This window comes from Pantherophis guttatus, chromosome 1, assembly GCF_059756535.1.
Source record: "Pantherophis guttatus breed Tessera chromosome 1, ASM5975653v1, whole genome shotgun sequence".
In the NCBI taxonomy this organism is placed as follows: domain Eukaryota; kingdom Metazoa; phylum Chordata; class Lepidosauria; order Squamata; family Colubridae; genus Pantherophis; species Pantherophis guttatus.
This window is the reverse complement of record NC_142063.1, coordinates 112,714,297-112,738,133: the sequence shown is the minus strand read 5'-3', so window position 1 is coordinate 112,738,133 and position 23,837 is coordinate 112,714,297. Positions and strand designations below refer to the sequence as shown.

The following is a 23,837-nucleotide window of genomic DNA, read 5'->3' as shown; positions in this document are numbered from 1 at the left end:
GAACCTTTTCTGCTATGCATTTTTACCAAATCTTGCTCCTAGGCTATTTGAGTTATTTTTTTGTGCTTACTCTAAAGATAAATCTCATGAGGTGGTGACAGGACAGAGTTGAACTCTGACATGTCCCACTTAGTAGAAATGAAAAAACAGTTTATTTTGGATTTTTTTGACCATGGTTTTGATTTTGTCCAAGGAGCTTGTCAGTTGGAATGGGGTTGGGGTCCTGGCTCTGAGCCATAGTCTTGCTTCAGGAGTGTTGCGAGAACCAAATAAATAAATCTTCCTGAAAGCCTGCTTCTCATGTTTTCCAAGTAACCTTCTAAAAAAATAATATGGCAGCATAGACACACTTTGTCATGGAATCATCGGAGACAGAAGATGACTAGAACCTGTTACATTGTCTGTCCATGGCAGAAGTGCTATTTCACTTAGTCAGTAAAACTGATGCTAATAAATAGTTTGTAGCACAGAAGGCTAATTAGCCTGATCAGGCTTAGGTAAAGGTTCCCCTCGCACATATGTGCTAGTCGTTCCCGATTCTAGGGGGCGGTGTACATCTCCGTTTCAAAGCTGAAGAGCCAGCTCTGTCTGAAGATGTCTCCGTAGTCATGTAGCCGGCATGACTAAACGCCAAAGGTGTACGGAACGCTGTTACCTTCCCACCAAAGGTGGTCCCTATGTTTTCTACTTACATTTTTATGTGCTTTTGAACTGCTAGGTTGGCAGAAGCTGGGACAAGTAACGGGAGCTCACCCCATTACGCAGTACTAGGGATTCGAACTGCTGAACTGCTGACCTTTTGATCAACAAGCTCAGTGTCTTAGCCACTGAGCTAAAAATTTAATTTAATTTAATTTAATTTAATTTAATTTAATGATTTAAGCTTAAATAGGCTTAAATCAGACTTAAATAGTGTTTCCACTTCACTTGAAAATTCAGATTCTTGAAGCTTTAACCTTTCAACTAGATTTATTTGTGCTTCATCCTCTGATTCCTCCTGCAACCTGGCGTCTGTGATTTTGACTTCAAAATACTTTACCTTGTGATAGTTGTGGTTGATTTGATGGCACTCACACAGCTTTAGATTGGAGGGGATGTAGCATTCAAGATTTCTTTTCTTTTGTTGTTACTTTCACAGCCTGCCCATACTTATTGAAATCTGGGTGATAGCTTTGAAGCTTTGGCTTCAAATAATGGACTAGCTTGTACATTCCTTGGCAGTTACTGTAGTGAGATCTCTAAACTGAGTCCCAGTTTATGTTATTTAACTGCTCATAACCTAGTAGCTGAAAACAAGTCAGTCTTTTTTTTCATCTAGCAAATCGTTCTTGGGGATGTAAAATCTTTACAACGACTATTGACAACCATGGGTAGGATTGTCTGAGCAACTGGACAGTTAATTTATTTTATTGATTTATGGATAATATTTATATGGCAACCCATCTTACAAAATGGGACAATTCAAATTAAATGGGGATGCATAGATTTTAGGCCTAAGATGCAAAACAGCCCAAAATTACTCAGATCCCCAGTGAGATACAATCTCCTTATTCATTACCTTATTATATCTGAAATATTCAGGGCATTTTAAAAGGTCACGATTTGCAATGTCGTAATACAAGTTACACAAGGGGCGAGGAGGAGGTTGGGCTGGAATGAATATAATGTAAATGTAATGTAAAGTATAGAAATTTTGTGATTCGGGGAAAAAATGAGTGAAGAATTTAAGAGATATGAAAACCTAGGAGTAGAGTTAGGATATTTATATATAAGAGAGAGAGAGAGAGAGAGAGAGAGAGAGAGAGAGAGAGAGAGAGAGAGAGAGAGAGAGAGAGAGAGAGAGAGAGAGAGAGAGAGGGAAAGAGAGAGAGAGAGAGGAAGGAAAGAAAGAAAGAGGGAGAGAGGGAGGGAGGGAGGAAGGGATGCAACTTTGCAAAAATCATGGACGTGTCAATTTATAGACAGAGATAAACATTTACCTACTAATAAAACAGACCCATGTCTCTCCATAGTGAGGCGAACTCTCACCTGATAATCTCCACTGATGGGCAACCCGGTTATTGATCACTAACTGAACTTGGACCAGACAGGTCTATAGCTATTCAGGCAGAGGATGCTCTTCTGACAATCCTTAAAAAAAATGAACAGCCTTTGGAAAGCAAGAAATATAGCTACCCTAAAGGCCCTTGTTCTTCACAGCTTTTTTTTTATCAGCCCCGTTAATAGGCTGTAAATCTGGAGGAACAAGAGTTTTTAAAAGGCACGTAAACCTTACTGAAACCACACGGACTAATGAAAAGGAGGTGTGCAACTTCTTTATTACAGAACTACACATTAATTTTATTATAACATGTTTCTGTCCAGAAGTAAGCCCCATTGGATAGGGATGTAACAGATAACCTTGGTGATTTCTTCTATATCAAAATGCTGCGATTTGCCAAAGTACACTCAGTCCCAGTTGTACATTGGAGAACAGCAATAAATGGAATTTAGTGGCATCTTCACTCCCAGCAAGGAATGTTTATGTTTATCAATCAGCAATGCATTTGGAAAGTTATGTATAAAATAATTGTTTATTTAAAACTACTGTATAAATAAAAAGTACCATGCCTCTGGGAAAGGTGCATAAAAAGACAAGCATTTGTGAATTCTGGTTTTGGAAATATAAATCCTATGTACGTAATTAAAATTATTTCTGTGTTGTGATATAGATGGATCCCTTAGCTTTTATGTATCCCCAAGCTCTTGGGCTTCTAAACATCTGCTTATTTGTACTTGCTTGAAAACTTTAAAAGCCTGCTATATTTGCCACTGCAACCTAACACTATGTCCTATCTGATAAAACCAGCCTGCATGATTTGAAACTTCCCCTTTAAAGAATGCTACTTAATATAGACTTGATTAAAATCTACCCACCCTTTTCTGGCATCTATCCAGCTTACTTAAAAAAAAGTCAACTGCCCATAGGAATGTTTCTTGCAAGAAAACTCTTGAAAAGTAATGGATTGTGAGAGGCAGAACAAGGAACAGGCTAATGCATCTCTTTGAAGTTCCTGACTTAGTCTACTTCCACATTAGTGACCTACAGTACTTCCATAGCCCCATCCAGCCATCAAAGATACAACGTCTCTTTTCAATGCTACTATTTTGGCATAATGGCGGTTGAACAGAAGAAGCTACATTTCACTATGGAGGAAACAGGATTAAATTTGCTTAATTTACATCATGGTACATAGGAATTTGCACAGGGCATCCTAGCTCTAGAAGATGAGCATTTGGTTTGTAAAATAGATTTTTAGAAGAATCAAATGCAAGCAAGCAAAACTAAATAAGAAATATTTGTGTTTTACCACCTCTCTGAGTAGTGTTCTTTACTACTTGAGGAAGACTGACTTTAGTAGAACAATGCCTCTTTTGTAATCCACTTGAAAATCAAAATGGCCAGGGCTATTTAGTCCAAGCCACATTCTACCCTCCAGCAGTTGCATTCTGCTCCATTTCCTTTGTATACTCCTGATAGCAGAAACATGGACATTACTATTTACAGCGACCTGAATAATACAAAGCTTCAAGATGAAACATAGATAGGCAGAAGATAAGGAGAGGAAACTACTAACAAGAACAGCAGCTTGTGGGAGGATGCTTTAGGAGTAAGATATTTCACTCAGGCTACTTTATAAAAAGATATGTCAAAGCTCTTAGAAACCGACTAATGCAAGAGAAAGCTATTTAGGGAGCCTGTTGAAATGCATAGGAGACCATTAAATAGCATCTTGTAAGTTTCTAATGGCAGTAAAATGAGGTAGATCTACATACTTTTTCATGGCAATATTTTGCTTGTCTGAAGGTAGTTTGAAAAGCTTCAGCTTTGCGGTTTTTTAACGTGAACGTATTTCTGTTATCCATTTATTTCAATAAATGCAATTTTGTCTGCCATTTGCTCTGCGTTGTATAACTTTTTCACTAATAAATGCATTACAGTGCACCGATCCCTAATATAAACATTTCTAGAATTGAATTTCAGTTCTTGTGTACTCAGTCTTTACTGATGTTGTTAGAAGTAGTGCGAAATAGGTTTTAAAACAACAAAACATAATAAAAAAAAAGAGTTATTTCTCCAAATCTTCTTTCTCAATAATTTATATTTTGCCTCTCTAAAAGGGGCCTTTAGAAGGTTTTTCAACTCATACTATACATTATAGTTCTTGTGCAGTTTCACAAAGTAATGGCTAAACCTTCATTCTGATGTGATCACTAGGTGGCTCAGTGGCTAAGACACTGAGCTTGTCGATCAGAAAGGTTGGCAGTTTGGCGATTCGAATCCCTACTACAGGTCTCCTGCGTAAGCAGGGGGTTGGACTAGATGACCCCCAAGGTCCCTTCCAACTCTGTTACTGTTATTTTTCAAAAGTGCTTTAAATCTTTTTCTTAAAGGTTTAACATTATGATGCTTTGCACTGATGATGTTACCTAGTTTGGGTATTGAAACATCTGCAAGAAACCAACCAAGCTCAGAGATCACCAAGGACCTCTCTGGTTTGAAATGAATAGAATCACCATCACTGACCACGTTGCTCTCCGTGTTATGATACAATTCTTCAGAATACAAATATTTAATCCAATGTCACTAAGTCACTTTTCACTTCTCCCCTCTAAGGTTACCTCTCTTCCACGGCTGCTCTTCTCAATTCCACCGCAAGAGGGGAGCACATGCTATGCATTGCCTATGTTTTATGTGAGGGAAATGTAGCTATTTCTTCAGCCTGATTAAAAACTGTCGGAGGTGTCAGCTGGTAACTCTCACGAGAGAAATTTTCCACAACTTCTCAATTCTAATTGAGGAAAAAGCAATAGAAGCAATAAAAAGATAGTCACAGTCTATGACTTTGTGTAATTGACCTCCATTGCATTTGTAACTCTTGTGGATTCACTTGATTCTCAAAGCTGTTTCACAAATGGATGTATATCACCAGCCAACCAATTTCACTTTGTTTAACCATTGGTGAGATCATTCACAAAATAATTGGCATGTGATCATTCTGAAACTGTAGATCAGCTTTATATTAGAAATTCGCTATATCAGGTAAGGTCTCATTTCCAATCCCAGATTATACGTGTAACATTCTCACCATTTAGAATTGCTTTATGAAGGAGATGGCTGTTGTCTAAATATGTTATATAAATAAATATTCTATGCTCTGTGTCCTAGTGCAAGGGTCCTCAACCCCTTGGCCACAGCCCACTACCGAGCCGCTGCCTGTTCAGAACCAGGCTGCACAAGTGGCGGATGAGTGTGACCATGTGCAAAGCTCCACTCGTGTGAGTGGTGGACATATGTGCCAGATGGAGCTATGCACATGTGCATGCCTGCCACTCACACAAAATCATGTCCTCCCCCCCTTGTGCTGGACCACCACGCCGGAAAACTTGGGACCACTGTCCTAGTGGACAATCACTTAAATATGGGCCAGCAGCATGCTGCAGCCGCCAATAAAGCCAATGCAATGATGTTCTAGTACCACTTTATAAGGGCTTGTTAAGACCATACTTGGATTACTACATCCAGTTTTGGTCACCACGATATAAAAAAGATGTGAGACTCTAGAAAGAGTGCAGAGAAGAGCAACAAAGGTGATTAGAGGGCTGAAGGCTAAAGCATATGAAGAATGGTTGCAGAAATTGGATATGTCTAGTCTAGTGAAACCTCTAGACTAGAAGTGACATGACAGCAGTGTTTCAGTATTTGAGGGGCTGCTACAAAGAAGATGTGGTCAAATTATTTTCCAAAGCACCAGAAGGCAAGACAAGAAGCAATGGATGGGAACTAATCAAGAACAGAAGCAATCTAGAACTAAGGAGAAAATTCTTGACAGTGAGAGCAATCAATCAGTGGAATAGCTTGCCTTCGGAAGTTGTGGATTTTCCATCACTTTCAAATGATGGTTTTTAAGAAGAGACTGGACAGCCATTTGTCTGAATGCTTGAACAGGGGGTTGGACTAGAAGACCTCCAAGGTCTCTTCCAACTCTGATATTCTATGTTTTAAATTTTAAAAAAAGATCACATTATAATTCATGGTTTGATCTGTTCCATTTGTATGTCTTTCCCCCCTCCCCCGTGTGCAATTGACACCTACGTACCCATTGATTCATGTTTCAGGAATGGTATAATTAAGGAAATGACATGTCAATCAACATATAAGTAATATAGTTGTTATACTATAAATGTGTCAATTTTAAAGTATTTGCATCTTCCTATAATGAAGAAAATATAGATTAATGTCATTTTCTGATTTGATCATAAATAGAATGTCAGCCTCTCCAAAAAGAAAGCTTCTAGAATTTAAAAAAAAAAATAACCAGAGTAAAGTATCTTGTTTTCTATAATATCCAAAGAGACGTCTCCAGGAAATTGAAAAACCAATCGTTGATAGTCTCCAGGGTATTATTACCTCTGACTCAGGAGATGGTATATAGGAATCCCAGTAATCACTAATGGCCTTGCCTTCCAAACATTTGCCTAAAGTCCTCTTCAAACATTGTCACAATTTGTGGTAGAGAAATTCATTAATCAAATCCTGTGTGAACTTGGATGGGAGGTTGTATCTGTTGACAATTATTAACTTTCCACTTTCTCCTCAGCTTATAAACCTCTATCAAGTGCCTCTGTGAGGAACAATCACAGATCTTCCACATATGAAGGATGCCCCCATTCTGCTGTTGAGGCTACGTGTCTCCCAGGTTATGGAATTAGCTTCATAGGGAAGTGCATTTGCCTCCTGCTTTCCCAGTATTTAAGATGTTAAAATACATCTTTCCATCGAACTTTTAGTTGCTAATAATTTTAACGACCGCTTTTCATTGTAGTAATTCTGCTTCACCGTATTTTTAATTTCTCTAAACCAATTTGAATATTGGAAATTTGGGCATAAATTCACATTTCACCAATCAGTCAATAAATGTGCTACTGCAGCATTAGTGGCTACACCAACAAAATATATCCTATCCTGCCTGCTTAGACCCGGAAGGGAAAAAAAAACCCCATTCCAAGTTCCTAGTAAAACCCAATAATAAGGAACACTATTAATGGCTACCCTGACATGCTTTGTAAGAAAAGAAACAATGAACTAAGGATATGAAATGCAAGCCTCTAGCATACTGTATATCCCTCTATTCAAATTGCGAGTTTGAGGCTACTATCTCCAAAATGGGTACTACAGTACTACAACTTCCATCACTTTCAATTTCCCAGAAGGACACCAAGGTGGGAAAGGCTGCTCTGCAATGATTTGACAGTATACCTTTTCTGTACTGATGTGCTTCAAGTTCCATTAAAAGAGGTGATGCGACACCCCCCCTCCCAGCTATTATAAAGTATAATAGAAGTTCCAGTATAGAACTTCTCTGTTAGCTTTTTTTCTTAACTGCAAACCAAAGTACAAACTAAACACAGAATTGGATCTTTCAATTTTTAGTCTAACAAAACAGTATGCATAAGAAGAGATAAAACCATACAATAATAACTTTTTAAAAAGCTGATGTATGTGAGAGAGGCGCGGGGGGGGAGAGGGGGGAGGAAGGGAGGGAGATCTCAAAAGGATCAATGTGATAAACAAAAGGTATTTAAAGCAGCTTAGTAACATATTAATATATTGTTTAACATATTACAGTCCTCATACAAATATATTACTTGGTTTAAGCTTGCTATAGGTCAAGTGCATCTGTCTTGCATTCTGTTGGATTTATTAAGAGGAATGACATAAGTGAAGGTTGCCTGTTGATCATGATATAAGGGTCTAAGTTTGTAGCCTTGGGCTCCCTTTCCTCTTCCAGCAACTCCATTAAATCGTTGGATGGGTCATTTAATGGCTCCAGAAGCCAGTTCTTTGCCTGCTGTGCTCTGTTTAGACTAGCTTGTTAATCAATTCCTAGCAAACAGGACCAAGTTAATGGGCTCTTCCTCATGGCTCATTTAAAATATTATTCACCCAGCAGAAAAGTGTATCAGCAGCATAACAACTGCTGCCCCTGTAGCCAATCCTACTTTGCTCTAGGCTTGTGACTGGCAAAAGGTGGTGTCTTCATTTATTGCATGCTGGACATGCTAAAGGACTGGCAGATTCTCCTGTTGCCCTTTCCTCTTACTAAACTTTACTTGTAGGAGGGGAAAATTCCATCCAACCTTATCCTTAACATGGGATGAGATTGGACAGTTTTGACAGATGGCTAGATTGGTGGATTTAGCCAGCCATCAAAATTCAAACCAAACCTGGGTGACAAGTGTCCCAGAGGTCTGCATGGAAAGGAACTATTCTGTTCTATTCGGCAATGTGCATCCTGTTTGAGCCTGTTATTTAGGTTACTAATACACACATGTTTGTCATCATTTCAGAGTATTAAAGTCATGTTCAACAGTAATGACAGGTGATACAGGTGAGGTCTGGGCAGATGAAAGGATAGGGGCCTCTTGTACTGTTTCACCCAACACTCCCATGTATGTCTCTTCCACTAAATCAAGACAGTTTTTAACCAAAGGCCAAACCCTTAGCAATTGATCAATGATGGTGTTGGGGGTATCGCAACAGTGAAGCAAGAGGGAAAATAAGTTTGTACATCCTCACCCAGCCAACTCTCTGGAACAGAATTTTTTGAACTTATATTGAAAAGAATAGCTAATGACTACAATAGCTGCACACTACAGTGTGTGCACGCGTGTGTGTATAGATTTTAATTTTTTCCCTGTGGGTTCTTTAATTTTGGAGTTTTTTCTGTTTTTGTTTAGTGTTTTTGAAGTGTATTCTTTATGATGCTTTATTGTTTGTTTCACTGTTTACCTTTTGTATTTTTGAATTTACTTTAGCAATCCTGCTACAAAATGTAACAATAGGGAGGAGGAAAAAACATTAAAATGGTCAATGAAGTGCAGTACAGTGACCCACAGTAAAGTGCCAAAACTCTTGCCTGATTAACAGGGGAACACTCTTTTAGCAATACAGAAACTGAGGAATAAATTAAGGCTGCCTCAAATGAAAGCAGAAAATTAGATGGGGATATCTGTGCCATGGTTAGTACAATGGGGAAAGGCTCAATGAGGAGATGAAAAAAGACAAGGAATAAAGATGCTACAGTGGAAATAGGGGAAAGAGTCAGATTTTCAAAGATGAGTTTATAGCTGACACAATATATACAGTTTATGTAGTTCTTTTCATGGGGAGAATGTACAGCTAGCATTTAAAACAGTTGAACATCCTTTTCAGGTCCATGTCAATGTTGTGCTAGCTTGTGTAATGACCAACCTTTGCAAAGTTGCTTCAAATGTTGTTGGAAGGCTACATCTCTCAAGATTTTGGTAGTCTCATTGTGAGTTTCTCTGGCAAGTCTTGCATGAATTGCACAATTTCATAAGATTTCATATGAGCTCACTGAAATCTCAAGATCTGGGGATCTTCAAACATTCTGGCCTTTCCTTTGGATTTTGAAAATATGCCATGTTTAATTTGATGGTGACAGGCACCATTTGCTGTGGGGTGGACATAGTTTGAGGAAAAAGAGGTAAAGGGATACAGAGGCCTTTCCTTTCTCCAAGTCATGCATCAACAGATATTATAAAACCAGGGGAAAACTATCAACACTTACCATCAACATCTCACTAGTAAGGGAATTTACAAGGTCTGAGACAGATGAACGGGGCTCTGTTTTGTGATCAGTGTCCTCATGTTGGGTCTGACCTAGCACTGGTGTTGTGTTGACAACTTTCCCTCCAGAGGGTAATCTGTGGGAGAGAAGGGAAACCTTTACATATGTTTTGAATATAATAAAAACTCAATATTTGTAATAGGGAGAAAGAGCATATATTATGGTAGATCCATTCAACAGTAGAAAAGTAACAAAAATTATGCAGTATTATCATTTAAACAACTGGTATATAGTTTTGAATTTATCATGATCTCTTTCATTTGTGGCCCATTTTTTTTCTGATATATACTGTTAAGTGGTATTGCTCAGTATTTTCTGGTAATGATTACTAATGAGAAGGATGATAAAAACAACATATTGTTTTCAGACTTCTATTCTGCTTTTTCTCCAGAAGCTCAAAGTAGTTTTTCAATTTATCACCATACCAAAAACTCTGGTCAGATTTTAGGCTGAACGAAAGAACTGGCTCTAAGTCAACTTGTGATGTTTCCTGGTGAACTTGAATCTGGATTTCTTTAATGCTAGTCCAGCACTTTAACCACTACACCACATTGGCTCTCATTATCTCATGCCAAATCATGAATGCTGGTTGGATTTGCTGTGGAGCTTGCTGCCAATTCCCTTCCTACCTCACAGGCCATTAACCTTCTCCAAACACAAAATCCCCTCTGTCAAAGAGAGAAGTGCTTTTGTTTACTTTCCTTGACAGGCAATTTCTGAGATGACGTACAGCCAGATGGTTTCTCAGCCAGTGTACTCAGAGCACCTAGGGAACCTGAGTGCTGGGTGACAAAGGGATATCTCATAAGGCCTTAAAAAAGGAGCAGAGTCAAAAAGCTAGGATAGATTGTCTGTGACAGATCATATCTCTACTCCAAAACATGACACAACCTGAGTTAAACCTCTCCACTGTAGCCTACATTTTGCCAGATGAATCAAGCTGTTGCAGTATTATCTTATTATCCACTGATTATGCCCCACTGAGCTGTATCAATGATAGTGTATGTAGCAACTGCCTTCCAGCTTACTTCTTTTGCAGCAGAGAGGGAAATTGCTAACCAAAAGCATCTTGGCAAGCCCTGACTTCCTTTGTGTCTCTACAACAGCATAGCTATGGACTCTCAAGTCGAGCTGAGAAGTAACACCTATGGTACAGATAAGAACTTATTTCACCTGTTAATAAAACATTCAGTGTGGATCTCCATATAACATGACTTATTCCACATGTCCAACACACCTAGTCTGAATTATAGATTCACTAAAGCATACTTAAAACCTAGCCTCCTCCTTCTTCCTACCAGGGGATTCAAACATGAAATATGTTTCTCATTGGCTTTTATTTTAATCAGTGGTCCTCTCCTCCTGACAAGCCTTAGCAAACTTAAAAGAATCTAATGTTTTCAGTTAGTCAGGATGGGATGTTATTACATCTGGCATGAGAAAGTTTGGATTTTAGGATAGAGATGTGAGATAGGAAAAAACGAGAGGAACTGGTGGGCATTAGGATGTGAAAAGGGCATCTATAGGGGGAGAGATATAAATATCTTATTGTCTGAAAAACTATTTGGGACAATGGATGCAGAATGAGAGAGCTGGTTACAATTTCCAGAGGCTGGACATTTAACAAAGACATATCGGGATTCACATATGATATACAAAGACATGGAATAGAATTTATGGAACACTTTTTTTGGATAAGTTGAAGAACAAATGCAGTATTTAGTGCCCAGTTAAATAAATAATATTCCTCTTGAGTTTAAATACATTTTACGTTTAAAGGTAGAAAGTTAGAAAACCTGCCCTCTTCCACTCCAATTTTTCTGAATGTGAGGAAAATACTGAACACTGAACAAATCTAGGGTAGATGTCCTTTGTTTGAAGTGTTAAATTTTCATTTGGAGGGACTTGCAGTATGTGTTACTTGGCCAGAAACCTGCTCTTTTGAGGCCCCTTGTGTGGATTTTATGGAAGAGTTTTATATTTTTAAAATATTTATAGCGCTCCCATAATCCACAGTTATTACTGTGTATCATTTGTGATGCTCTATATGTTTCCTCAGAGACAGGGAAAGTGCATCACAGAATGGTAGTATTTCTCTTCACTAACCCCCATGATTGGAAGGAGCAAAATGTTAAAGAAATACCTCTGTGTTGGTTGCCAGAAGTAGAGCAAGTCTATTCCCATAGTGGCATAGGAAGTGCTGGGCCCTGAATGTTAACCAAGGCATAAAAGGTCACCCATCATAAAGCCTAGTGACTGGTGCTGGGAGGAAAATAGGAATGCCACTTTCAATTTCTGAAGTCACAGTTGATAATTAAAAAACATCAGAAGGAGATTTTTGAAAAGCAATGGCTTTTATTACTCTAACATGTGACAATCAATATATCTAGCATAATCAAGAAATAACTACCCACAGGGCTGAATGTGCCCAAGAATGGCCTGGGGTGGTAGGTTTTGTTTGTCCATTCAGGGAAAAATTCTTAAAAAATCATCCAGAACAAATGAATGCCTTGAGGATGATGGGGTTATTTTTCCGTCTAAGGCAATTGCATTTGCTCTGATGGGATGCAACTTTCAGTGGTGTCCGGCAGAGCCTTTCCTACCACTTCCTACTGGGGCCTTCCAAAATAGAAGCCATGCATGCAGTCTTAGTTATAAGAATACATGCTGGGGGCTCTTCCTGCATGTTACACAAGGAGCTCCAAAAAGAGCAGATCTCCCAATGCAGAGAAAGGCTTGTAGAGCAGTAAGTCTAAAGCTGGCTGTTTTCAACCACAACGCCAGGCTTAAATCTTGTCAGCAGAAGAGACTCACTGAAGTTGTCAATCAGAGACATAAAAAGAACCGAAGAAACATATACAGACAAAGTGTTCGGTGACAGACAAATAATATCAGACAGATGCTAAGGGAGAAAACTTCCAAGACCATGATGAGATATGAATCTCTTTCGATGTAACACAAAGTGGCAGATGCACCAATGAACTGTTGCAATGGCTTATCACATGCACATCTGTAGGTATCCAAACATGCAAATGTATCTGTCACACACTCATCCTTCCAGAATCAAAAATACTGCTATCAAGAAATAGAGCAATAAACAAATAACATACAGGGGCAGGTTCAAGCTTGTTAGACATATGCAGGACAGACCAAGCCGTAGGAAATTTCAGCTAGAAAGGTTATGCTCCGAGACAGACTGGACACATGCAAAGAACTAGACATGCTACTGGTGTATACCTGGAATAGAGACTAGCACATGCACACACAGATAAAAGAGACTGAAATAGCTGAAGAAAAAGAAAAGGTTAAAAATAAGTGTGTGTACGGGTGTGTAATATTAGAGAAAGTGTAAGCATATGTGTGAGATCAGTTGTCAGAAGTTATGACAAATCCGAAGTTATTTTTGCAACCACACTATACTGAATCAGCTGCAAAGCTGTCTGGGAGTTCATGAATGCTGCAGTCATAAGAAAAGCAAAGAGACACAAAAAGGCTTAAAAGGAAGAAGGTCTTCTATTACAGGATCTGCATGGTGCCTCCTGATAGAACAGAAATAGAGTGAAAGAAGTGGGTAAGACAGAGAAACACACACACACACACACACACACACACACACACATTCACTCACTCACAAACATTAGTAAGGGAGAAACAGCACACCCACAGGACAAGGCACTGGACTGGAGTTGCCAAAGCTGACAATGGAGGAAAGATCAGGCAGCAACAGTAGAAAGACTAGAAAGAAAAAGAGAAAGTGCCAGAAGGAGATATTATAGAGAGGGGGTGGGGGGGGAGAGAGAGACACACACACAGAGGGCATGAGAAATTCATAGGCTCACTGCAAACAAGATCAGTGGAGAGAGGCTGAAGTCAGATGTGGCTGGAGTGCAACCAGAACCCTCCCAGCAGGCACCCCCACCCCCCAGACTGCATCACAAGGCTTGTTGCAACCACTGGGCAAGATCAGCATTCCAAGGGCCAAGCAGACAGAGAAGAGGAAGGGATGCAAGGCACAAAAGTGAAGAGAGACGCAGGGGAAGGAGCACAGAGGAGTGAAAACAGCATGGTGTGTGTAGGGAAGCAAAGAACAAACTGAACACAGCTGGCAAGGGAACAAGTAGAGACATGTTTCCATGAAACAGGCAGGAAAGAGAACCGAGGGTTTGAAACTGGCATCCGATTCCAATATTATCATGGCTGGTAATATTTGTCCAGTCCACAAGAGCTCCATCGCAGAAGGCTGCAGTTTGCTGGGCCAATTACATTAGTCTCTTCTACACATCAGTATCTAGAGCAGGGGTGTCAAACTCAAGGCCCTCAGGCCAGATCCGGCCCACGGGGTGCTTAGATCTGGCCCGTGGGACCGCCCTGGAAACATGAAGAACCGGCCTGTGGTGCCTCGGGAGGCACTGAACTCGGCACAGAACTCGGGAGGGCTGAGCGTGGCTGTCCCAGGCTCCGTTTTCGGCCGTGACGGCCTCCTGCAGCCCTCTGCCAGTGAAAACGGAGCTTGGGGGAGCTCCATTTTTGCTGGCAGAGCACTGCAGGAGGCCATTGTGGCTGAAAACAGGGACCAGAAGCCAGTTTTCGCTGGCAGAGCACTCGGGCCACCACAGGTGCCCCCGACATGAGTTATATTATGCTGGCCATGGCCCCCATGGCCCCCCGAGGTTAAACATAATCCTGATGCAGTCCTCAATGATATCGAGTTTGACACCACTGATCTAAAGGGAAGGGGGACATGGGTAAAGGACTGACATAATTAGCACGGCCTAATTTTGATCATTGCTGAGGGTATTCTCAGAACAATGTGGGCCGAGTAACATTTGGCCAGAAGGTTTACTGCATACATGGTACTAGTTATGAAAAGATCTCACAGGAAACCAAAGTCAAAGGAAAGGAGTAACCAAATGATTTTTGATTCAGATAACTAATTGTATGAAATTTGTTTCCCATTGTATGGGATTTACTTCAAATATCTGAAACCCCTAAGGCAGTGCTGGCGAACCTTTTAGATACTGAGTGCCCAAACTGCACGGTGCACATGCCCAAACTGAAAGGTGTGCACAAATGTGCATGCGCAGACATGCACGCATGCACAGCAGAGACCCGAAGACCAGCTGGCTGACTGGAGGCGGGGTATCCCAACACCAGTAGCACAGCAAGAGGTAAGATCTTTTTCTTTCGTGAGCTTCTGTTTTGTCGTTTGCAAGGAAACAGAAGCTCAGGAAAGAAACGCCACGGAGATCTGACCTGGGTGACGGCGCACATGCCAGCAGAGAGGGCTCTACATGCCACCTCTGGCATATGTGTCATAGGTTCGTGATCACGGCCCTAAGGTATGTCAGGGTATGGCTTCTAATCCTCTCTTACACCAATGTTACAAGATCTTTGCATCTTTGATTTAGAAGACACATACGCTTCTTGTCCTGATCTATCCCAAAATTTCCAGATGGAAATGTTTGCTCTGGTAACGTTTGCATTTAATCTGACAATGTGAATATTTTCCAGATGAAACTGAAAACACTAGCTTTACTTTTTTTAAATATAGATCATGCAAGATCCTACCAAGGCATATCTAGAGCACTTTTATAAAAAGTCTACTGTACCTGCCTGACATTCATCCTGCTAAAGATGAATTCACACAAAATACAAAGTGTGTACACTGGAATACAGTGAAGCAACTGTATTAGTGGAATATATCTAAATATTTAACCCATAATTATGGCAAGATAGATTTATTTATTAGCCATCCTTAACCCAGCTTTCAAATTACACAATGATATAGAAATTATTAAATGGCCCTAGATCTATGCTGTTACTTTGCATTGTGGATTTTTTAAAAAACATTTTGCTTTATTATATGGTCTTATACTGATTTTTTTTTTACTGTTGTTGAATGCTTAAATAACAGTAATAATTAAATAAATGGGTGCATGTTGAAGCTATCGTAAGTTCTTTCTTTTTTTTTGAGTTTTAACAAAGGAATAAATACTAAAATATGGACTTGCAGAGATACCTGATTGATTATGCAGTGAATAGAAGGACCTTCTTTTCTTAAAGGAAAACTGGCCTTCTGAAGTTGCTATTTGTCTAAGAGATAAGCCGTTAGCTTCCCTTTAGCTTGCAGAAAGGAAGACTTTTCATCAAACAATAAGAGAAAGGTTGGGGAGGATGGTATCTTCCCCCCACTGGCCTGATCTGATTAGGGCTCACTGTAGTGGCTTTCTTTTTGCTTTGTTTTATAAATACAAAAAACACACAAATATGATTTGTGAATGAATGTGGGCCCAAGGTTCTACAATTAAGTAAATTATTAAGATTTCTAAACTTGGAATGTCTTGCACAAGCCGATCTTATAAAACTGGAACTGGTCTTCATAACCAGTTCTAGAAAGATATCCTTCATTGGCTATTGCTTATTAATTGCACAACAAAGAATACTTTCACTAAGTTAAGCTTATCAAGTAAAGATGCATTATGGAATGAACATGAGCCAATGCAGGTTATTTCCTTTCCTAGAGCACTGCAATGATTTGAGAGATAGTTCACCTACTACTACTTACATTATACATTGAAAAAAGCCATGTGAAGCATGCACCTGGACCATTAAATGGGAAGTGGGAAAATACTTAATGAAACAGTGCCTCAACACAGGTAAAAATAGCTGGTAAGTGAGAAATGATGCCAATAAATTAATTCACTGATTTTGTGAAATCTGCTCCTTCACACCATTTCACACCCATGTGAGAACTATTGAGGACCCTGCCTCTAGCTAGCTAGGCAGTTCTTCTTGGACTCCCTATCGTTTAGCTCCTTCTGTGAGTTAAACAACTATATCTTAGTAAATCTCTTTAACTGACTGAGCGGAAGGTAGGGAAGAGGAAAAACAAGGAATGAGAGACTATTTATAGCTTAGCATGGAGTGGCAATACATTTACTACTAGGTAGTTTACTTTAGGTCATCCAAGAGCCAAATAACTATAACAATGTTGTACCTTAATTTGGGCCTAGAATTTATCTATCTAATGGGCTTCATTATGATGGTAATTCATTATGAAGATGGTTTAAGTTCCTCTATAGTTTACTCCAGCAAGACTATCTTTTAAAAAAAACATTTTCTTTGCCACATCTGTAAACATTATATTTTAGTTGGGCAGGTTACTGAGAAGAATTCTCCACCAAGAATTCTCACCATTATGATTGAGGAAAACTTCCTGTCCCCTTAAAATCTAGGTTCATTTTCAAGAAATTTCATTCTGATAACAGGTCATGGCTGTTGACAGGCAATAAATATCAGCTTATTTCTTTATTCTTCAAACCTATTGTTCTTTTTCAGACATTTATAGCATTTGAATATTATGTCCTCTCTATTTTTACAACAAACCTGCTGACCCTGAACTAATTTTATGAAGTAAAATCAACTCATGTCCTTTTTGGTTAAATCTTGGTAAGTAGACAAAAAATACTGTTCTATTTATTCTTATAAATATATTTGGAAGCAATTCCTAGGACATTCAGTAGAAATGTAGTTTTCAGTCAAGGATACACAAAATTCCACTCTATTTCTGAATTTACAGTACATGCAATCATCACATGAAATGGATTTATCTCAAGCCTAGTCTTAAACCCAGGAACTGAGACTTTCTTTTCTTCTTCAGTTTGTGTGTGTGTGTGTGTGTGTGTGTGTGCGTGTGCGCGCGCGCGCACGCTAGTGAAAGATAGATAGATAGATAAATTCTTGTAGTGGGACATATACTCTGTGTTCATATATTTTCAGGGATAGAAGTGAAAGCCTATATGAAATTGGAGAAATGTACTAGGATTTATGTGAGTTACTGTAAATACAAAGTATGCATTTGGGGGGGAAAAATAGCCACGAGATTCCAGTGATTTTCCTAGAGAAACTCAGCAACCAGCAGGGGAACAAGGATGCCAGCAGGATGTCTTAGAGTGGCTCAGTTGAGAATTTCTATTTCCAGAACCAGCCTTCCATTTTTTCGTTGGGCTAGGATGGAAGGCTCTCTTTCCTCTTGCTGGTTCTTGCAGCTGAAAGCCTCTGTCTCCTACTCATACCTCTTGTCCCCCTGAGAATTCTGGTTCTGCTGGTTCCCAGTAGTTTGTAGATCAGGTATATTGGCAAAGTCGTCCTGTTCTGAGAGCCCCAAAACAAGTGATAGCACCACCATACGGCCTTCCCTGTCCAGAGGTGATCCATCCAGGGGAGTGAAGAGGCCCCAGATTCAGTGAGCAGGATGCAGGTAAAAGAGGCAGACAGGAAAGAGAAAAAAGAACAAAGCATAAGACAAGAAACTAGAAAGAACACCAATATTATAAAACTACAGTGAAAAGGAGACTATAATATGTAACTATTGTTCCCACAATACACATTAAATTCTCAATGTTCTTTGACAAGATTCAGAGCAAGAATTAACAGAGGTTAGAAGATACAAAAGAATTTATTAAAAGGGAGTTGCGTAAGACAGAGGCTAAGAAGCAAATTTTCAAGAGAAAAGCATCTTGCTACATTGGCCATTCTTTGGCACAGATAAGAAACTTGATCTATTTCCAGAATCATTGGTTCATTGATTATTTTTACTTAATAGATTTATATTCTGTGCTCAAATAATATTTATGATATTTTCTTCCTCATGTTTTTATCTCCCCAATAATCTGATGAAGTAATTTGGATCGAGAGAATTACTGGTGCAAGCCATTCAGTAAGGTACCACAGATGAAAATGGATTTGGATACCACTGATTGCTGATGGCAGTTTGAAACAATTGTGTTGCATAAATAACTGCACATGTTGCAGTATATTTTACAAAATTGTAGTTTGCTACACAGTTATTAAGAAGCACTAGATATTTTGGCATTATCAACAATGATTATTGTGTGCCACCCAGAGTCACTTCTTGTGAGATGGGTGGCAATAAAAAATTGACAGATAAATAAATAATAGCTGGAAATTAGGTGAAGTCATTGGAATGTAGTTATTGGAACTGCTCTGGGGTCAATAACAATGAAGTACATTGGCAATTATTGCTGCAATTAAAACTGTTTTATTATTCGGGGCTAGGATTTCATATTTTTCCATCTTTTGCAGTGGAGAATATTACTCAAATCCTTGCATATATTTAATCTTATCATGGTCAAATAAAAAATCACAGTAAAGGATGTTATGGCCATCTGAAATCCCAAACAAAAAACAGAGATTTTCCATTTTGATATATAGGCCTTGTAAATTTGTGTCCAATGTGATTTTAAAGCTGATTTCTAAGTTTTAGAGAACTCCAGGCATTTTTGTTCTGAACAAGAATGTTTTGGCTTTTTGTTGGCCAGCAGCTGTGTTATCACCCCAAGGTGCAAAAGACAGTGGTGCATCAAAAACAATGCTGTGACTGCAGTTTCGGTGTTATTCATATATCAAATATGAGGTGTCTGCTCGCTGTCATCCAGACTACCCTGTTTGTCACTCCTTGTGAGACCTTCCACATACAATAGCTGAATTCAGAATGGGTCAAACAATTCTGGAAATAAAAGAGGCTCTGAGTAGGAATTCTGTGATAAAATCTGAAGCTGTCTGAGTGGCAATGTACCAGAGACCAAATAAACATCTGTGAAAGGACATGGAACTAGAAAAGGGAGCAATTATGACAGGCTAAATGTCATGGGGTATTAAAATACATTACAACTGGCCATCATCCTTTGTTCTTTCCTCTTTATCTGAGTTTCAAAGATGTTTAATAAACAGATAATGATGCAGTTTTGGATATGAATTGACATAGAAGCAGGATCTTTAATCAGCAGGATCTTGCTCTGGTTTGGCTCAAATTTTGTGGCCAGCTTAAAATATAACCCAGAGCAAAGTCTAAACCTGTGAGTGTCATATTGGTCTGTTTGTCCTGTAAATAATCAAGGATTTCCATAGAAACTTCAATAGTGAGAAAAATAATCTATGGCAATAAAATTAGAAGTAATGCTAAAGTACTTGTTTAAGTGACACATTATGCAATAAATTGGCTATTTTAAAAATATATTTTATTCATCATTTCTTTTACATCCCCTCCTTATTCTGGATCAGACACACAGGCCTGTCTGGGAAATTTAGTTTTGAGTAATAAGGCTCCTGTTATGTGTTTTATTTAATAGAAAGTTTCATGGACAATAAGCACAGTAAAAATGAACCGATGTTTTGTAACATCAATAAATTTTGCACAGGCTGAGATTATGAACCAGACCATAACATCATCAGGAAAATGCTACCAAAATCAGCTACAAATTCTCTCCAGCCCAATTTCATACAGGTGTATTGCTGAGAATGGATATTTGTGACTTACACTAAAATTTTGCAGTGGAATCCCATGTCATAAGAAGGGTGCTTCTGCTTATGACTCCAGCCTACCTCAAGAAGGGGGAAAAGATGGAGGTTTATATTCATCTTCTGGATGCGTCCCAAATTCTGAGCTTGCTGGAGCAGGAAATATGTTTTTGTGGGTTTGATCCAAGAATAACTTTCTAATATGTAGCAATATTGAATATTGCCATAATAAAGCTTGAACCCTCATTATAAGTAGGTTAGGGAGTGTAATTTTTACTTTCCCGAAGTTTGGCAAGCATCATCTCCTCAGAATGAGAAGCCACATTTGCAAAAGCCACCGTACATTTCTCAGAAATGATTGTATAACTCATGGTTTTTTTTGGGGGGGAGGGGAGGGAAACTCTTCAAATAGTATTAATCTATTTAAAATTTCAGTAAAAACTTTAAAAAGTGGTTTATTTCTCTTCTGTCATTTGGTAGGAAGACATATGAAGCCTAGAAATTCTGAAGGGAGCTTTGTTTGGATCAGAGATGAAGCAGGCAATTCCCAAAATAGCTAGAGGTAAAGCAACCCATTTTCTGAAATGCTAAAGCAAGATTGGGGGCACATTTTTGTTTTGATTCTTAGACTGATTTACCATATGTTTGATGAGATATACATTCAGGAGAGTTCAGTCTGGCAGCCATTTTAAAAATTAATGAAATAATAAGAAGAGTCTGCAGCTGGATGACTGAGATAGTTCATAATATCTAGAAGAACATCTCTGCCAATGATAGTTGTCTATCAGAAAAGGAAATATTTCTATATATATTTTATATATAGACATTTATGCTGTCCTAACTCCTCTCAACCTTCCTCACATTTTTGAGACTTTCTCCGGCTGTTCTATAAAATGCTTCTGTATCTTACATCCACATAGAAGGAAGCAAGGAGAGAGTAGTTCAGGAGACAGGAAAGGCACCTTAACTCTACACTTGTCTTTCAGAATAATTATAATTCACACATTAATGGAATAACATGTAAGGGACAGCTTGCTCTATCTTCAGGGGCCTTCTATGTACTTCAGAATCCAAAGTGATACAAAGGCTAAAGTGCTTGTTCTCACTTTCAATAATAGCTAAAAACAATCACAGACTCACAGACTCTTAGTTTCTCTGTGCCTCACTGTTCCACAACTGCAGTTAAAAATATGTCATATCACAAGCCCAGTCACATTGTTTTAATTAATGATTATTTTAATTCACAAATATATATGGCTCTGCATATCTTCTGCATCCCCTGAGTTTGAAAAACCAGGAGCTTAATTTGAGGAGCTTGTCTTGCTTCCAAACATAACTGTTATAGGGACTATAACAAATAATGATAGGAATGCTCTTTGAAATAAAGAGTTATTAAAAAAGCTTGATGACTTTAAAGGAGAAGATGAGTGCCATGCCGTAGGTTTAGCCATTTTTGGCTCCTGAATCCTTCAAAATGGGAAGTATTTTTTTTTTGTCTTGAGAGTGTCTCTGTGTGTGTGAGGGTTCAAAAAGGAGCATTAAGTCTCTGCTTTGTTATTTATTTTAACAGATGGGGCAATCAGAAATGTATACAGTATTCCAAATGTGGGCACACCATAGAGTTGTACAAAAGCATTGCAATATTGGCACTTTTATTTTCAAGCCCTTCTCTAATGATTTCTAACATGGAATCTATATTTTTCATAGACACCTTACACTGAATTAACATTTTCATGGGGCTTTCCACTATTAATGACCTCAATTTCTTTTTCCTGATGACAAGAGTACTCAGACTCTGTCAGTATATAGGTGAATCTACAGGGTTTTGCCTCAATGAAGTTAAACAGAATTGCATTTGCCATTTGGCTAACCATACACCCAGTTGTCAGAGACGCTTCTGAAGCTCTTTGCAAACATTTTGGTTTTTATCACTTTGAATAAATTTTAGAGGAGTGTTGGACTGGTTTGGACCAAAACCTACCCAATCCAGCATTCTGTTCCCATATTGGCCAAAAAACAAAGAGCAAAGTTGCACAGATGGTAGCTATCACATGGAAACAGGTTTGGCAGTATGAACTGACCATAATGTGTACCCCTGGATCTTAATTACATCTTGATTTATTTCATTCCTAACATCAACTTCCCTTAGGAACCCAAGCACTAACTTAGTGTAAATACATCTTTTCCTTGCAGTTATGATCTAACCTTTAGCTTCATTTCATTTATTTCAATTACAGCCATTTTCATAATAATGATACAAAATAGTTATAGAGAATACAGTAGATCAGTCTTTCCTAAGAAGACTTTCTTAGATATCTTAGACCTCAATGCTCATAATTTTCAGCAACCGTGTTAATTAGGGTCCATCACACTGAGAAGGCATTAGATTAATGGGATAGAAATTGAGACATAGGACACACACTCACTTTCACAACCACAATATTTGCTCTGTAGAATTGATGGGTTGAGAAGTTGGGAGAAAGAGAAAGTCTAGTCATGTAGACATTGCCTCAAAGATCATCCTCTCCGAAAACAATAGTTTTATGAATTGTTGTTTTATTGTACAAACATTACTGGCATGACATACTCAGATCTATTCTTAGGTTTCTGTTTATACATTTCACCACAGGGAATGGAAAAGATATCAGTTTTTCCACCCAAGTTCTGTCAGAATAGAGGATTCTTTGGTATTCATGAATGAACTTTTAATTGTGCCTGATGAATTCATGACCAAGGGCATCTAAAATTCTGCACTGGTTGAGCAACAGGTGGAGAGAGTATAGGGATTAATCACATTCAGCACAACTCAAATTTTCAGATGGCGTCTGCTACATACAATGTATAAACTGATCTATGAGTCTGTTTTACAGATTTCTGTAATAAGAATGTTAGGTTTGATTTATTCGTTCTATGAAGTCATCTCATTCTGCAATCACTAAAACTAAAGGTTTGTTGCTTACAGTTTACTGTCCAGGTTTGAAGCATTTTACCTTATACCTTATTCTATTCTAACATTTAGAATAAGTCTTACTTCCCTTGTCAAGGTTTATTCTACTGTTCCTACCAACTCAAAAGCCAGCTGAAAATAGTATTGTCAATGTTTGAAAATTAATGCCTTATTATATATTTCTAATACTATGGCTGATTTGAACTAATTCTGTACAGATATTATGGATAATAATGCAGTGTTAACCATCATGGTTATGACCCCAAGCAAAATGTCTAGGAATTTAGACCATCTTTAAGATGTGCAATGGTGGATCTTCTAGGTATGTTCAGTTTTCAGCATTGAACTGTACAGTGTGTTTTTTTGTGGAACCTTATTATGTGATGCATTCCTTAATAAACTTTCATAGTAAGTTTGGATCATATGTTAATTAAAAAAAAATACATTGGGAAGTGAGTCAGTTTTCGTTGATTGACCCTGAAGGCTTTTCTACTGAATGGCTTTATTCCATGGATTTGTTTTTGTTTATCCTGCCTTGTATTTTAAACCTCTAAATGAGGGGTGTCAAACTCAAAGCCCAGGGCCCAGATCCAGGTGCTTAGATCTGGCCCGCAGGGTCGCCCTGGAAATAGTGAAGAACTGGCCCGCAGTGCTTCTGCCAGCGAAAATGAAGCTTGGGAGGGCCACATGCGGCCCCCCAAGCACCATTTTCGCTGGCAGATGGTTGCAGGAGGCTGTTGCAGCCAAAAACGGCGCTTGGGAGCCTGTTTTCACTGGCAGAGCACCCGGGCCGCCACAGGCGCCCCTGACATGAGTGATGTCAAACTGGCCACATCCACCTAGGCCACGCCCACTCAACCCCCCAAAGTCAAACA

General features: G+C 38.7%; 1 protein-coding gene across 6 annotated transcripts in view; it reads right to left on the bottom strand.

Annotated features, from left to right (window-relative positions):
• SYT7 (synaptotagmin 7) overlaps positions 1–23,837 on the bottom strand; it is a 256,942-nt gene that overhangs the window by 31,253 nt on the left and 201,852 nt on the right. For 4 of the 6 annotated variants that reach the window (XM_034420188.3, XM_034420189.3, XM_034420192.3 and 1 more), the window contains 2 exons: positions 17,771–17,893; positions 9,636–9,771 (listed from right to left, as the gene is read on the bottom strand). In XM_034420188.3, coding sequence (XP_034276079.2) covers positions 9,636–9,771; positions 17,771–17,893 — 259 coding nt within the window. The remainder of the gene's footprint in view (positions 1–9,635; positions 9,772–17,770; positions 17,894–23,837) is intronic. The other 2 variants (XM_034420194.3, XM_034420193.3) reach the window with 1 other exon arrangement.